General features: G+C 36.6%; 1 protein-coding gene across 4 annotated transcripts in view; it reads left to right on the plus strand.

The window, feature by feature from the left end:
- The first annotated feature begins 2,462 nt into the window (after nt 1-2,462).
- Nucleotides 2,463-14,496, plus strand: part of flfl (serine/threonine-protein phosphatase 4 regulatory subunit 3 flfl) — a 45,915-nt gene continuing 33,881 nt past the window's right edge. For 3 of the 4 annotated variants that reach the window (XM_071693072.1, XM_071693068.1, XM_071693071.1), the window contains exons 1-6: nt 2,463-2,794; nt 7,757-7,916; nt 11,052-11,259; nt 11,409-11,552; nt 12,795-13,103; nt 14,019-14,189. In XM_071693072.1, the coding sequence (XP_071549173.1) occupies nt 7,822-7,916; nt 11,052-11,259; nt 11,409-11,552; nt 12,795-13,103; nt 14,019-14,189 (927 nt within the window). In that variant the 5' untranslated portion in view covers nt 2,463-2,794; nt 7,757-7,821. Of the gene's footprint in view, nt 2,795-5,098; nt 5,220-7,756; nt 7,917-11,051; nt 11,260-11,408; nt 11,553-12,794; nt 13,104-14,018; nt 14,190-14,496 lie in introns of all 4 variants that reach the window. The other variant, XM_071693070.1, reaches the window with a different exon arrangement.

Raw genomic sequence — 14,496 nt, forward strand, 5'->3', positions numbered from 1 at the left:
AAAACGTTGTTAGCTCTATAATGAGGAGGACTGTAAACCTACGATTACATTAAAACAGAAAGAGGAGTAAGTCTACAAATATGTGGAAATATAGACAAGTATATTCAATAGAGATAGACATAATGATCATATTATCATATAGCTGCACCACGGCAGCTTGCTTCTACTGAAAATGTACAAACCCTATACCTAATCCTAGAAAAGTGCTTGAAATAGACCATTTTTTACAGGTGGAACGTGGACACTTACAAACACAGGCTAGAATATATATATATATATATATATATATATATATATATATATATATATATATATATATATATATATATATGTATATTACCTCCTCACGCCTGCGGATCGAAACCGCATGACCGAGAATTTTTGACAGCTCTCTGTATGCCCTGGTTCGATTCTCGAGTGCGCGTACAAATCATTTAGATTGATTTACATGTGAACATTACATGTTCTGATATATATATAAATATATATATATATATATATATATATATATATATATATATATATATATATATATATATATATATATATATATATATTTCTTTAACTCATAAAGAAGATGTCACTAAAATGTTCATTAGAGGCATTTATCCGCATTGCTGAAACTAATTATTATCTTCATTATTTTCCTGATTCATAAATCATGCATATACACACCTATGGTTCTACCTGTGACTGAAGATGTGGGCCGCGTCAGTATGAAGTGTTCATACCCATCTCCTGGGTTGTCACTCCCTTGACTGACAGACTTGGGACACGACCAGCCATTAAAATGATTGCGCAACACCATCACACACTCAAACCACCTGCACGGAAATGCCGGCATTACTCATGGCGCAATATACATTATTGCGTCTTGGGGTTTCTAATCGATATCATCAAGGAGGATAGATGTAAATAAAGCTCTTAAGGTAGCGGAGGCTGTGGGGGGGAAATTGAAATGGACGGGATCAGATGGGTAAAGCCATGGAGAGAAATGCTTGGGGAATATGATCTTCACTTTATGAATGAGAATATTACTAGAGCGTATTGTGAAGGGCACTACACACATGAATGGTAAAGGATTTATAAACATTACGCATGGATGTAAACAAGCAAAGTGTGTCAAGGAAATAAGTATAAAGCAATTACCTATATTTAGGGAATGAATGGATATACGGTAACAAGAAATAACCTACTATGATAAATATTAAAGAACAAATGATAGATAATAAATGAGAATGTAGGTAAGATGGAAATGCAAACGAACGGATTATGTGGTGACAGGGTTCTTGAAAGACTGAGCGCCGGTTACTCAAAACATGGAGGGAGACGGAGGTAAACCAAATATTTCTCTATGCTAGAAATGATCAGAATGATATATAGATTCGTATTTCTTGTGTTCTCTTTTTTATTTTTCTTATGCTGCTGCTGAAATAGAATAAAGTAAAATCGCTTCTTCTCACATAACGTTACCTGATTGGCTGACTGGACTTACTAGATATTACCAGAATTCTCAATTGGTTGTTCATTGGATTTGCTAAATATCACAAATGGCCCTACTTTGTGGCTGACTGGTTTGTTAAACATCATCGATGCCATTATTTGTTGAGTGACTGGATTTGTCAGAAGTCACCAGCGCCCTCAATTAATGGTTGATGTATTTTGCCAGATGTCACCAGTATCCTGAACTGGTGCCCTGTTGTTCTTGCCTCTTGCTCCTCTCGCCTACAGACACATATTCGATAAGTTTTCCTGACGTACGCATGGAAAAACATATGCAACTTGCATATTGACATTTCGTAAGGAAGTCATTGACAAGTGATTCTGCATGTGGGTTTGTTTTGAATGAAGGGGCGCATGCGTTCGGAATCCGGTCAACTTACTCACCGGATTTATCGGGCGCGACCAATCTTGTCTATGGATGGGAGTAACAAAGTACCATGGCAAAGTAGCATGGCATTTTACATGAGTGTCTGACAGACACTCTCTTTGCTAGACATATCTAAATTGTTATAGATATAAGTATAATTATGATTACCAAAACATCTTTGCTTTTATATGTATTTATATAGAAAATATACATTTTACCCATGCAGGCATTGTTTATGTAATCACATCCATATTTACCCATAACCCTACGGATGCACCATATACGCATGTATATACATATGTAGACGAATTTCTATTTCTTTTGTACTTACTGCAACTAATAATATCATGGAATAGTATAATACGGGTTATCAATTAGAGGTTATTGGAGAAAAAAATACGAATTAGTCGAATATATTTTGATGTATCACATTTCTGATCATATATAATAATACATTAGGGTTTCATCCTACTGTATATTTTCTTCAAAGGGATCATGAGGTCACAGATCATCAATATGGGTCTGAATTAGGAGAAATATTACGGGCATTTTGAATTTTGCGGGTGTGAGGCAGAAGCCGTGCCTGTGGCCCCCGTGGACTGTTATGGTGAGTCCAACATGGCGACCTTCGCTGGGTCTGGCTGAGCCGCTGTCTTGCTAAGTAAATTTCATATTGTGCCAGAATGCTTAACGCCATGACGGAAATGAGATGCTTAATGTAAGCCCCGACTGGAATGCCTATGAGTGTCATACATGAAAAAGGAAGAACCTGAGAAAGTGGTATAAAAGGTCTTGGCTGAGTAGCCGAGTGTGAAGGAAACAAAGTTGTGTCGGAATATGATCGGACCAGGAGATAATTCGCTCTCGGCTTGGATTATGGGATCCGGGACTACCCTGGCATAAACTCAAGGTCTTCCATGCTTGGTAAGTTACGAGTTACTCGTGGAAACGGGACCAAAGCCATGAAAACACATAGGTAGGCTGAAGCCAAGGATCTCTATTCTTTGTTTTGAAACGGGGCTGTCATTGACCTATTTATTCTCTAAGTGGAATATCTTGTAGAGGTCGAGATTTTAAGGCTGTGTCAGATCTTCATGGCGTTGCTGTTGTAAAGCTAACTGTATTGGGTGTGTTTGTGTGTATGTGTGGCCAAGGAGGTGGGTAATGGAGGACTGGGGAAACGGACGTTCCAAGATTATCGTATATTCATTTACTTAATTAAGTATATGTATACTGAAAGAAGATAGTACGATGTTTGTCCTTAAGAAAACATAATTCCTATCATTGTTATGTAATCAGTTAGGCACACAGCAGAGCCTAGTTGATCATGTAGTGATAACTAGTTATGAATATTGATTAAGGGATTTTAAGTTATCAAGTATTTACTAATTCTCAACGAGTGTAGTTGTTTAGAATCATGATATTCAGGTAGCATTGGCTGGTAGAATCATTGATATATTTATTTTTCCATTAATTTGTATATTAATGTGTGGTCGAAGTAATTCACATGAAACTTACTTCAATTAAATAATTGTGGTAGACATTAAGCTTTAAGTACTGTGGTTGTGGAAGGTTATTTTTTTAGTTATCTTCTGGTCCTTACTTGAGCCAATTAATATTATTTTTTCTCTGTTTAGTAGGCACACTAGATATGTTGTATATAAACATATATGATGTAGTTAATTTTGGCTTTTAATTGGTATGTTAATACACATTTGTTTAAGTTAATATTAGTAACTGTTTACTGTAATTGTTTAGTTTAATTGTCTCAATTAAATGTAAGAAATGTGAAAAAAAATCATATGCTTCACTTTCTTAACTGTTTGTAGCATTACAATGTCGTGTGAAATTAGGACCTTATTAAGTAGGCATGGCTTTGAAGGAGGGGAAAAATTGTGGGCTGGATAAAGAACAATATGTAAATAGAAAACCTGACTATGTAAATCCTTAGGAAAAGAAGAATGGAAACCTTTGGTAAGGTTTCGCTTTAGAGGCACCACATAAATAACAGTTTGAGGTAATGCATATCAGTGGATTTAATTTATAGTGAATTTTATTTAGACATTTAAAGCGTTATTCTGTGTCCAGTGATGATATACATTTGATAGCAAAGATTATGATGATAAGGTAGAATGAGGGGAAACATGAAGTCAGCAGGATCTATGAAAACCTCATTTAACCCATCTCCCCACCCATCACCAGAGATCTTTGGTAGCATTAACTAATGTTAGTGTGATGAGTTCCTGGGGATCAAATTTAATAGCTGCTTATGGGGAGTGCAGGCAGCATTGTTACAAGCCACCATGAGTTGTCAGTTTGCTTTTTTTTCCAATTAGCACAGGCTTAAAATCATGGCTGTCTCGTGTATTGTGGTTACAAGTAGAAATGAAAATATAGTAAATCTCATGCCTAGGTTAAGTGAGGTAAGCTTCTTGTAGGTTCCGTTCATGTCTACGAATGTTACACCTGCTTTTCAGTGCACATTTCCTATATATATTTTATTTTTGTAGGGTTAAAACAAAAGCCGTAAAGCTCAGAGTTACACAGTATCCTTCTAAATTGATTCTAAGTGTAAGGAGTCTATACATTTATCATCCAAATCATCAAGTTATTTCTGTGTTGCTCTTCAAGAATAGTTTTCCAAAACATATCTTTATGTAAGGTTTATATGTATTAATGATTATTTTTCCATGATACAGGGGAGTACCTGCTTTCATAACACTATGACTGAAATTTTCCTTCCCCAAATCATTGCTTTTGGTCCAGAAATATAATGAATGTCAATTATATTCAAACAAGAAATTAAATTATTTCTTAATTTCAAGATTATAAGATTAAGGCAGTAATATTTTGAATACAAATTAATAAAGGGGTCCTAAGTCAAATGGAACTTGTGATGCCAGAGGAAAAAGTGTATCTTACTGCTGTTAGCTTATTAACAGAGAATTCTCTTAGAATTTCTCATGGAATGGTTAAATTTATTGTAGAGAACATATAACTGGGGAGCATAGTTGGGGTAATTTTTTCTATCCTATGGTACAAACAATTTTATAGTAGGAGGGGCAACTAAACTAGAGAAAAGATGGGGTTATTTCATATATTTAAGCATGTCAACAGAACCAGACTTAACTGTAGTACCTGAATTTTACCTGATGTTGATACTGCTTGAAAAAGTATGATTGAAAATTCTTTGTTTACATCAATTTGTTGGGTGTTGTGGTTTTTCAGTAGCAGTAAACAAAACACCAAGCAGCTGGATGTGAACAGGTTCTGCAAATGTTCTTGACTGGCAGCAGGCTGCAGATGACTGTGTTATTGCTATATTTCAGCCATAATGTTGAAAATTAAGGTAAATCTTGGCTGTTTGGTGTAGTCTGGTGAAATGTTCATCGGTTCTGTTTAATTTAGTTTTGTGTGAAGTAAAACAACATTTTTCCTTGATCTTTTTCAGCCTTTACCAGTGTCAACGTATTTTTGTGATATGTAAAAGAAAGTGATCCCAGGTACAACCTCATTAATTCAGATTTATTCTTGAAAATTTATAATATTCAAGAAATTGTATTTGATTCCACAGGGAATTAGGTCAGAGGTATTAAAGTACACTTTTACAAAGGCAGCTGCTTATAAACTATTAAGAACTTAAATGTCATTACTAATTTAGATTAATGGTATGTGAAAGTATTTATGTCACATACCTTAAGGGATAGAATCCTCATATATGATATCCAAGTATATACACTTAGTTATTTCAAAATTGCGTATTTAGATTATATATTGTTAACATACTGGCACCTTCTCCAGAAGCCCATAATTTCACATTTCCAGCAGATCTAGCTAAATAGTATCAAGTACAAGAGAGAGAATTGGAAAGTATTTGTGATAATTACAGCATTTGAATTTTTTTGTGTATATTATTACATGCATGGTGACACCTATTGGGTAATGCACAGTGAAGGATAATAAAAAAGCTGAATAACGTGCGAAATGTGAACATGTTTTTGTGCTAGAAGTAGCCATTCCTTCTTAGGTTATTATTTTTTTTGTTTTGCTTTACAGTCCTTAACCACATAATTAGATTCCACATTTAACTTTTCCTGGATGGCAAGAGACATGCATGGGATAAAATTAAGTAAACTAAGGTGCTGTAGATGTTTGATTTAAATCATGAAGAGTAAGGCGTGGCTGTGGTTGATAGGCTGTGGTTTCAGTAGAGAGTGGATGTGCACAAATTAGGCCATTGTTTGTTTGTTCTTGCCAGCACCTTGTTTGGTTGTTTTTATTTAACTGTACTTGTCTTATGAGAATTACTGTTTTTACTGTGTATTTTATACAAGTTGCAAGTCATGGGTTTAGAGAGCATGTCAGCTAGACAGTGATGTGTGCCGATTATGTTTTTTTTTTAGATGTTCCTAATGCTGCCATGTAAAGTTGGGAGTAGTAGTGTTAAAAAAAATATGTATATTGCGACAAAGAGGCCATTTGCTATGATCAGCCAACATTCAACCTGTAGTTTTTGTTCTCATACACAGTCTAATATCAAAATATTCCTTCATTAAAAGATTCTTTTTCCTTGGTGATTGACATGATTATAAGAATAACTTAGATAAAATATATAGTACTTTTTTTATGCCCACTGTTCAAGCTTGTATGTAGCTTAAGAGGGCAGTTCCTTGACAAAAATTTAATTACATTGAAAAATTAAGTTTTTAAATTTACACTTATTTACAAGCTTTATTTTGAATACCCTTTTTATTCAGAGTTATTCGTTGTTGAAAATGTAACCAAATGATTTTGAATTTGGAAAAGTCACCCACTGTCAAACATTAAACAATTGAAGTTTTCAGTATTAAATGAAGTAGGTTGCAAACATGATTATTCCTGTAAAATATTTTACAAAGTGTATATCAAAAATGAGATGCCTTTTACACTTTTTGTACTTAAGATATCTGAAATTACTTTAGTAACATTGTATACCTCAACAGTTTTGAAAACTGTGAATTTAGTTTTTTGTCTCGTGCATCTCTTGTTGATACAGCAGATTCATTTAGAAATATCTATTCCTGTTATCAGTGTTATTCATGTAATCGTTTTATGCATTTAAGGTGTAAGTGTCAACCCATTGTAAAAGTGTAACCTGTTAAAGAGTTTTCATTATCAAAATGTCTGTTTTTCTATTTCTGATGCATGTTCCCTCTTGGAATTCCCTCAAGTGAGTAGCCACAGCAAAAAGATCTACATGACTGGTGAACTCCAGTGCCACTACTTAGCCTTTAGTGCCTCTCCCTTAACAGGCCATCAGCAGAGGGCTACTCTGGCACAGTATTTGGGAGGGTCCTACCAAATGTTCTTACTGATCACTACCTCATTTGTCTACCTAATGTTCCAAGCTATTACTTATACCAAATGCTCCTGCCATATACTTTTACCTACTACTTTTGCTTAATGTTTGTACGTAATGCTTCTGCTCAATGTTCCTATCTACTATTGTCTATTGCTGCTACCGTTTTGCCAAAAGGCAGGGGTAGCATACAGCACTCACTGCTGAAGATCATTTGAAGAATGATTTGCGTGAGTTTTGTGTTGTCAAGTGTTATGTGTGACTAGTAGAGATTGTAAGTTCATGGACATAATGCTAGCAGTATACATGTGGGTGAGGCAGAAAGAAATTGTAGCTACCTGGGTCAGAGAAGTGCAACTTTACAACTCGCTATGTGGCTGTCAGTATCCCTTCTGATGCCAAGATGGCAAGTACCAGTAATATACCTGCCTGGTTATTGGCAGCCTACTTATTAAAAAGTTCTCAGTATATTACCCCTTTGTCACTCTCTCATGATATTCTTCCTTAAGTTTTTAAGTAAATTGTCAAATTTCATTTTCTGTTTGCAGATGTTTGCAAGATTTAATGAACAGTAGCCGAGCCAAAAGCTGTGGGTGGGGTACACAGAGGAGACATGGCTGACAGAATGGCACGGCGCAGGGTCAAACTATATGCGCTAAATGCTGACCGCCAATGGGACGACAGGGGTACTGGCCATGTCACATCCTCGTAAGTTGAGCATTAACCCTTTTTGTGTGTATTATGACTAAAAAGATAAGTTCTTTAGGTGAATGTGAATAGCTTACTGTATTATTTGTATTACCTTAAGTGCCACTGGCAACAGATTGCCTTAGGTGAGAGTCTTTGCTTTGATATTGTTTTCTTTTAGTGCCCTTAAGGGACATCTTTCTAGTAGTAGTAAGGTCAGACCATCTCCTTGGACTATGGGGTCTGTGTGTATTTTTAAGAGCATGGCATATGAAAATGTGACAAGCACCTGAGGAGAGCACAGTGCATTATTACCTCATGTTCAAATGGCTAGAACAGTGTCATGTAATTCTGCAGTGCAGTCAACAATGCAGCCAATGGTGGAATCTTAAGATTCAAGTTGTTGGTAGTTTTGAGAGTGCTGGCCAATGGTTTTTGGGACCTTTTGGTTTTTAGAAGTTTTGATTTTCAAAACTCAATTAGTACACAAAGATTTTATTTTATTTATTTATTTTGCTTTGTCGCTGTCTCCCACGCCTGCGAGGTAGCGCAAGGAAACAGACGAAAGAAATGGCCCAACCCACCCCCACACACATCCCAACGTACACACATATACACACATGCACACAATTCACACTGTCTGCCCCTACTCACCCCCATCGCCACCCCGCCACACACGGAATAACATCCCCCTCATGTGTGCGAGGCAGCGCCAGGAAAGGACAACAAAGACCCCATTTGCTCACACTCAGTCTCCAGCTGTCATGCAATAATGCCCGAAACCACAGCTCCCTTTCCACATCCAGGCCCCACAGAACTTTCCATGGTTTACCCCAGACGCTTCACATACCCTGATTCAATCCACCGACAGCACGTCGACCCCGGTATACCACATCGATCCAATTTACTCTATTCCTTGCCCGCCTTACACCCTCCTGCATGTTCAGGCCCCGATCACTCAAAATCTTTTTCACTCCATCTTTCCACCTCCAATTTGGTCTCCCACTTCTCCTCGTTCCCTCCACCTCCGACACATATATCCTCTTGGTCAATCTTTCCTCACTCATTCTCTCCATGTGCCCAAACCATTTCAAAACAACCTCTTCTGCTCTCTCAACCATGCTCTTTTTATTTCCACACATCTCTCTTACCCTTACATTACTTACTTAATCAAACCACCTCACACCACATATTGTCCTCAAGCATCTCATTTATAGCACATCCACCCTCCTGCGCACAACTTTATCCATAGCCCAAGCCTCGCAACCATACAACATTGTTGGAACCACTATTCCTTCAAACATATCCATTTTTGCTTTCAGAGATAATGTTCTCGACTTCCACACATTCTTCAAGGCTCCCAGAATTTTCGCCCCCTCCCCCACCCTATAATTTACTTCCGCTTCCATGGTTCCATCCGCTGCCAGATCATCTCCCAGATATCTAAAACACTTTACTTCCTCCAGTTTTTCTCCATTCAAACTTACCTCCCAATTGACTTGACCCTCAACCCTACTGTACCTAATTACCTTGCTCTTATTCACATTTACTCTTAACTTTCTTCTTTCACACACTTTACCAAACTCAGTCACCAGCTTCTGCAGTTTCTCACATGAATCAGCCACCAGCGCTGTATCATCAGCGAACAACAACTGACTCACTTCCCAAGCTCTCTCATCCCCAACAGACTTCATACTTGCCCCTCTTTCCAAAACTCTTGCATTTACCTCCCTAACAACCCCATCCATAAACAAGTTAAACAATCATGGAGACATCACACACCCCTGCCGCAAACCTACATTCACTGAGAACCAATCACTTTCCTCTCTTCCTACACGTACACATACCTTACAAAGATACGGAAGGAAAAACTGAAAAATTTCTACAAAGATTCGCTTTACTATAGGTGTCCTGTGGTGAAAATCATTGGGCCATTTAGTTATGTTTTTCTATTAATTTATTGCCCTGATCATGCATCCACATAAATGTACACTTATCATGGTGTATATGTAATACAGATTATTATCTCATAAAGCCTCATACATTACATATCTATACATTTTAGAGGTATGTGTCCTGTGGTGAAGATCCATCCATTGGGCCATGTAGTTATGGTTTTTAGTAATTTATTGCCCTGTTCATGCATCCACATGAATGTACACCATTATCATGGTGTATTTATAACATTATTATCTCATAAAGTCTCATGCATTACATATCTGTACATTTTAAAGTATGTACAGGTGGTTGTACTGGAAACATATGACAATTGATTTTGCATTGTTCATAGAGAAAAATTTCCTGCTGCTTGACCTTCAGAAGTGAAGTTATTCACTGAGATGATAAAAGTTTGGTAAGCAGAAGATTTAGCCATAAAAAAAGAGTTTTTTGAGAAGTTGTTATCAGTTTATAAGATTGTCAAGCATATTGGTAACATTCCTGTTGCCTGAGAAAAACTCCCATCTATGATATAAAGGATAAGATCATTTTTTGCCTAATCAGGGCTACAGCTGCTTGATATGGGTTACCAGAAACATCAAGTGTTGCTTGACAGAAAGGCCATCAAAATTATAATATAATTTTACAAGTTAGGGGACACATGAGTACATATATATTTCAAGTAGATTCGTGTGCATGTTTAGATAATATGTATAGACATTTCTAAGTGTGAATTTTCTTCTCAAGTTATTAGATATGCTTTTGCTTGCATGATCTATGTATGAAAAAGAATCACCTGTTTATTGTCAATCATTCAGAACATTCTCATGTTTTGGTAAATTATTGAATATTAAAAGATTAAAAGTGTCAGGGATAGAACACTTAATGAAGTCACTTGATTGAAAAGTAATTGAAGTCACATGATTGTAAAATATTTCTCTGGCAAAATAATTCTCTGCTTCATTAATGATGTGTACAAAAGACATCCAAAACTTTTGAAAGGTGTATATGCTGTAAGTCATGAACCTTAATTTTCTGGGTGCATAATTGATGTTAGTGAGTGTGATATGGCATTTTGAAGACAGTTCCTGCTGTTTCCTATAGAGTCATTATTATAGGATGAGCTCTCTGATGCCTGTTCCAATTGGAACTCCCTCAAGGGTGACCATGACAACAGTCTCCATAATTAAGATAAGCAATCCTTCTTTTCCCTCACAGATATGTAGAACGGTTAAAAGGCATGTCCCTTTTAGTGCGTGCGGAATCAGATGGTTCCCTACTCTTGGAGTCAAGAATTCAAGCAGACACAGCATATCAGAAGCAACAAGGTACACTCATTGTTTGGTCCGAAGGAGAACATTTTGATCTGGCACTGAGTTTTCAAGAAAAGGCTGGCTGTGATGAAATTTGGGAAAAAATATGCCAGGTAAGTTGTTACTCATGTTTTGTTATACATTGATAAATACCACTTTTTCTTATGTGATGTTGCAATGTTATCTTAGGAATTAGCAGATTTAAAGTGCCTTTTTTCAGATTTCTGTAATATAAGAGAGAAAATTTTTCCTTTCTTTTAAGGTCCAAGGAAAAGATCCTAGTGTAGACATTACTCAAGATATTGTTGAAGAGAGTGAAGATGAGAGATTTGATGATGTGTCTGATTCAAATCCATGGGTAGAACTACCTCCATGTGAAATAGGCAGATTGGAAGACATAAATGAGGTAAGTATTTTCTGTTTCTTAATAATAAATGAATTACCTTTCCATGTACTTAGTTGTTTGGACAGCACAGTTTATGCCGTGAAAGTGGGAAATGCCGAAGGAAGGGGGATGGTCTCATTTTGTATGTACATTTGGGAGCTGTGAAATCAGATGTTTTGTCAGAGGAGAAGTGGATGAAGTGGTTTTACCCTTGTGTAAAGGAAATGTAGGAATATAATGTAATAACATAAACAGCAAGTGTGTCACTAACTTCTACAGTTAGTCAGTCACCAACTTCTACAAATTCTCACTCAAATCTTCCACCATGTCTGTGTCATCAGTAAACAACAATTGACTCACTTCCTAGGCCTTCCCCCCTCATCCCCTACAAGTTGCATACTCACTCCTCTCAACGTGATGTGTTGTGGAAGGTGCCTTGAATACATAGGATTAGGAGAAAATTACTAAATGCAGTGAGGAATTTTTACAGAAACAGTAAGGCATGTGTGAGGGAGTTGTTCCAGGTGAAGTTAGGTCTGCATTAATGATGTGTGATATTACTGTGGTAGTTTAATGTTTATTGATGTTTTAAGGGAGGCAAATGTCGGGGGGTTTATTAAGGGAATATTTGGTGCATGCAGGAAGTAAAGGGCATATGACATGGAAGATTTCATGATTGTTGGTATACTCTATCAAGTTCAGAGCCTTGTTTGAGATGAAATGACTGAGGATGATATGTTGTATAGGGCAAGTTAATCATATAAGGAATGACAGCAGAAGAAAGAGGTGTGTTCATAAGTCCTGTTTGATTGAGAGACACTTCAGGGGTATGTTGAAATTGTTTTGTCATATGGAAAGGGTGAGTGAAAAAAGGACTAAGAGGATCTATAAGTTAAAAGTAGAGGGAATAACTACAAGTACCTTTGACAAGATTTTGCCTTTAGTCAGGGATAACAAGTAGCACTCACCATGGTGGAGATCAAGAAGATGGAAATGTGGATTGAAAGAGGCTTTTGGGTTATCAAAGCCTGAACATTAAGGAATTCCCTGTGCACTCAGTGGGCTGAACCTGGGTTCATGAAGCACTCCAAGTATTAGTCTATGAGATGTGGCTGTGGATGGTAGGTTTTAGTACATTAAACATGACAGCAGGTAGAGTGAATGCATGAAAATTGGCCATTTTTTGTTTATTTTTCATGTTATCCACTTAAGGCTGGTAAGTTAGTGAGGTTGAAAGAAAAACTTATTTCTTTTTCTTTGCAGGTCATAAGTAACTGCTTACACTCTCCTGTTAGGCGAGAAAAGTTGGCAATAGCCCTGGAAAATGAAGGTTATGTCAAGAAGTTGGTGTCTGTATTCCACACATGTGAGGATCTGGAGAACATGGAAGGTCTTCATCTTCTGTATGAAATCTTTAAGAATATCTTTCTGCTCAACAAAAATGCCCTCTTCGAAATTATGTTTGCAGATGACACAATATTTGACGTAGTTGGGTGCTTGGAATACGACCCTTCCTCACCTTATCCAAAGAAACATAGACAGTACCTCAAAAGTATAGCAAAGTTTAAGGAGGTAAGTCTTTGATGCTAAATTAATTTTTGGTGCTGAAAGTTCATTAGATATAAAAAAGAGATGCTTTTAAACCAAAAGGTCATTGCAGGAATTTAGGTCTATCCAAGAAACAGAGGCTCTGTTTTTCATATTCATCAAATATTGAAAAGCCATCCAGTCTGCATATTAGAATTGTCTTGAAGATTAAGACAGCTTTTAAGATATTTACTGCCGGAGCTTACACGCTGCTTCGATATGATAATTAACCATTTGTGTTGATAATGCTTTGGTTAAAAGTCCATACTGTTGGCCTAAAGCCATTTTTTCCCCTTTATCATATACATTATTGCATAGTTTTGCCCTGTATCCAACGGTTATCGTTTTTATCAGGTACCATATTTCACCACATGAAACCAATTGACTTCAGCTCTTCATCATACCTTGTTTGAAGATTCAGCTTTTTGTCATTCTTGTAACGATTAGGCTTTGGGTCTCTTTACTTGCCCAGGTACAATAGCTTTAAGAGCTTGGTATCGTAGGTTAATGTTTTTTTCCTTTTTTTTTTTTTACATATTAACTGAGAGTTTTGTGACATCTGGTTATGGGAATAGCAGTAGCTTGTTTAAGTTTGTTCTCCACTTTTAATTGGCTACATTACAGCAGGCAGTTTTTTTTATATATATATATTTTTTTTTTTTTTTTTTTTTTTTTTTTTTATATATATATGTTGGATACTTTCTTAAGGTAGAATGGATTATTCTGCTGTGGTTTAGTGTACTTGATTAGGCAAAGTATGGTAGGTTTCATCCTTAGTGCATAATTTATCCAAGCACACAAATTTGGCTCTTGAATCAGTTGTAAACTCTACTGTCTTGTTATGGTTAGATACTTGATCTTTGTGTATGTTGTTTCATTAATGAACTGCTGTATTTTCAGGTAATTCCCATCGAAAATAGTGAGCTTCTAAGTAAGATCCATCAGACTTATCGTGTACAGTACATTCAGGATGTGGTCCTACCCACCCCAGCAGTGTTTGAGGAGAACATGCTGTCCACTCTCTCATCCTTTATCTTTTTCAACAAAGTAGAGATTGTCTCCCTTATTCAGGTAAGTACAGTACTTTTAGTAATCTTGTCTTTTTCTTATGATAGAGTTGAAAAAAGATAGTTTGCAGTAGAGAATTCTAGCAATTATTTTTACATTTACAGTAGGGTTGAGGGACAAATAAATTGGGTGGCAAGTTTGAATGGAGAAAAACTGGAGGAAGTGAAGTGTTGTAGATATCTGGGAGTGGATTTGGCAGCGGATGGAACCATGGAAGCGGAAGTGAATCATAGGGTGGGGGAGGGGGGGCAAAAGTTCTGGGAGCGTTGAAAAATGTGTGGAAGTCAAGAACGTTATCTTGGAAAGCAAA

This window comes from Panulirus ornatus, chromosome 55 (assembly GCF_036320965.1).
Source record: "Panulirus ornatus isolate Po-2019 chromosome 55, ASM3632096v1, whole genome shotgun sequence".
Taxonomy (NCBI): Eukaryota; Metazoa; Arthropoda; class Malacostraca; order Decapoda; family Palinuridae; genus Panulirus; species Panulirus ornatus.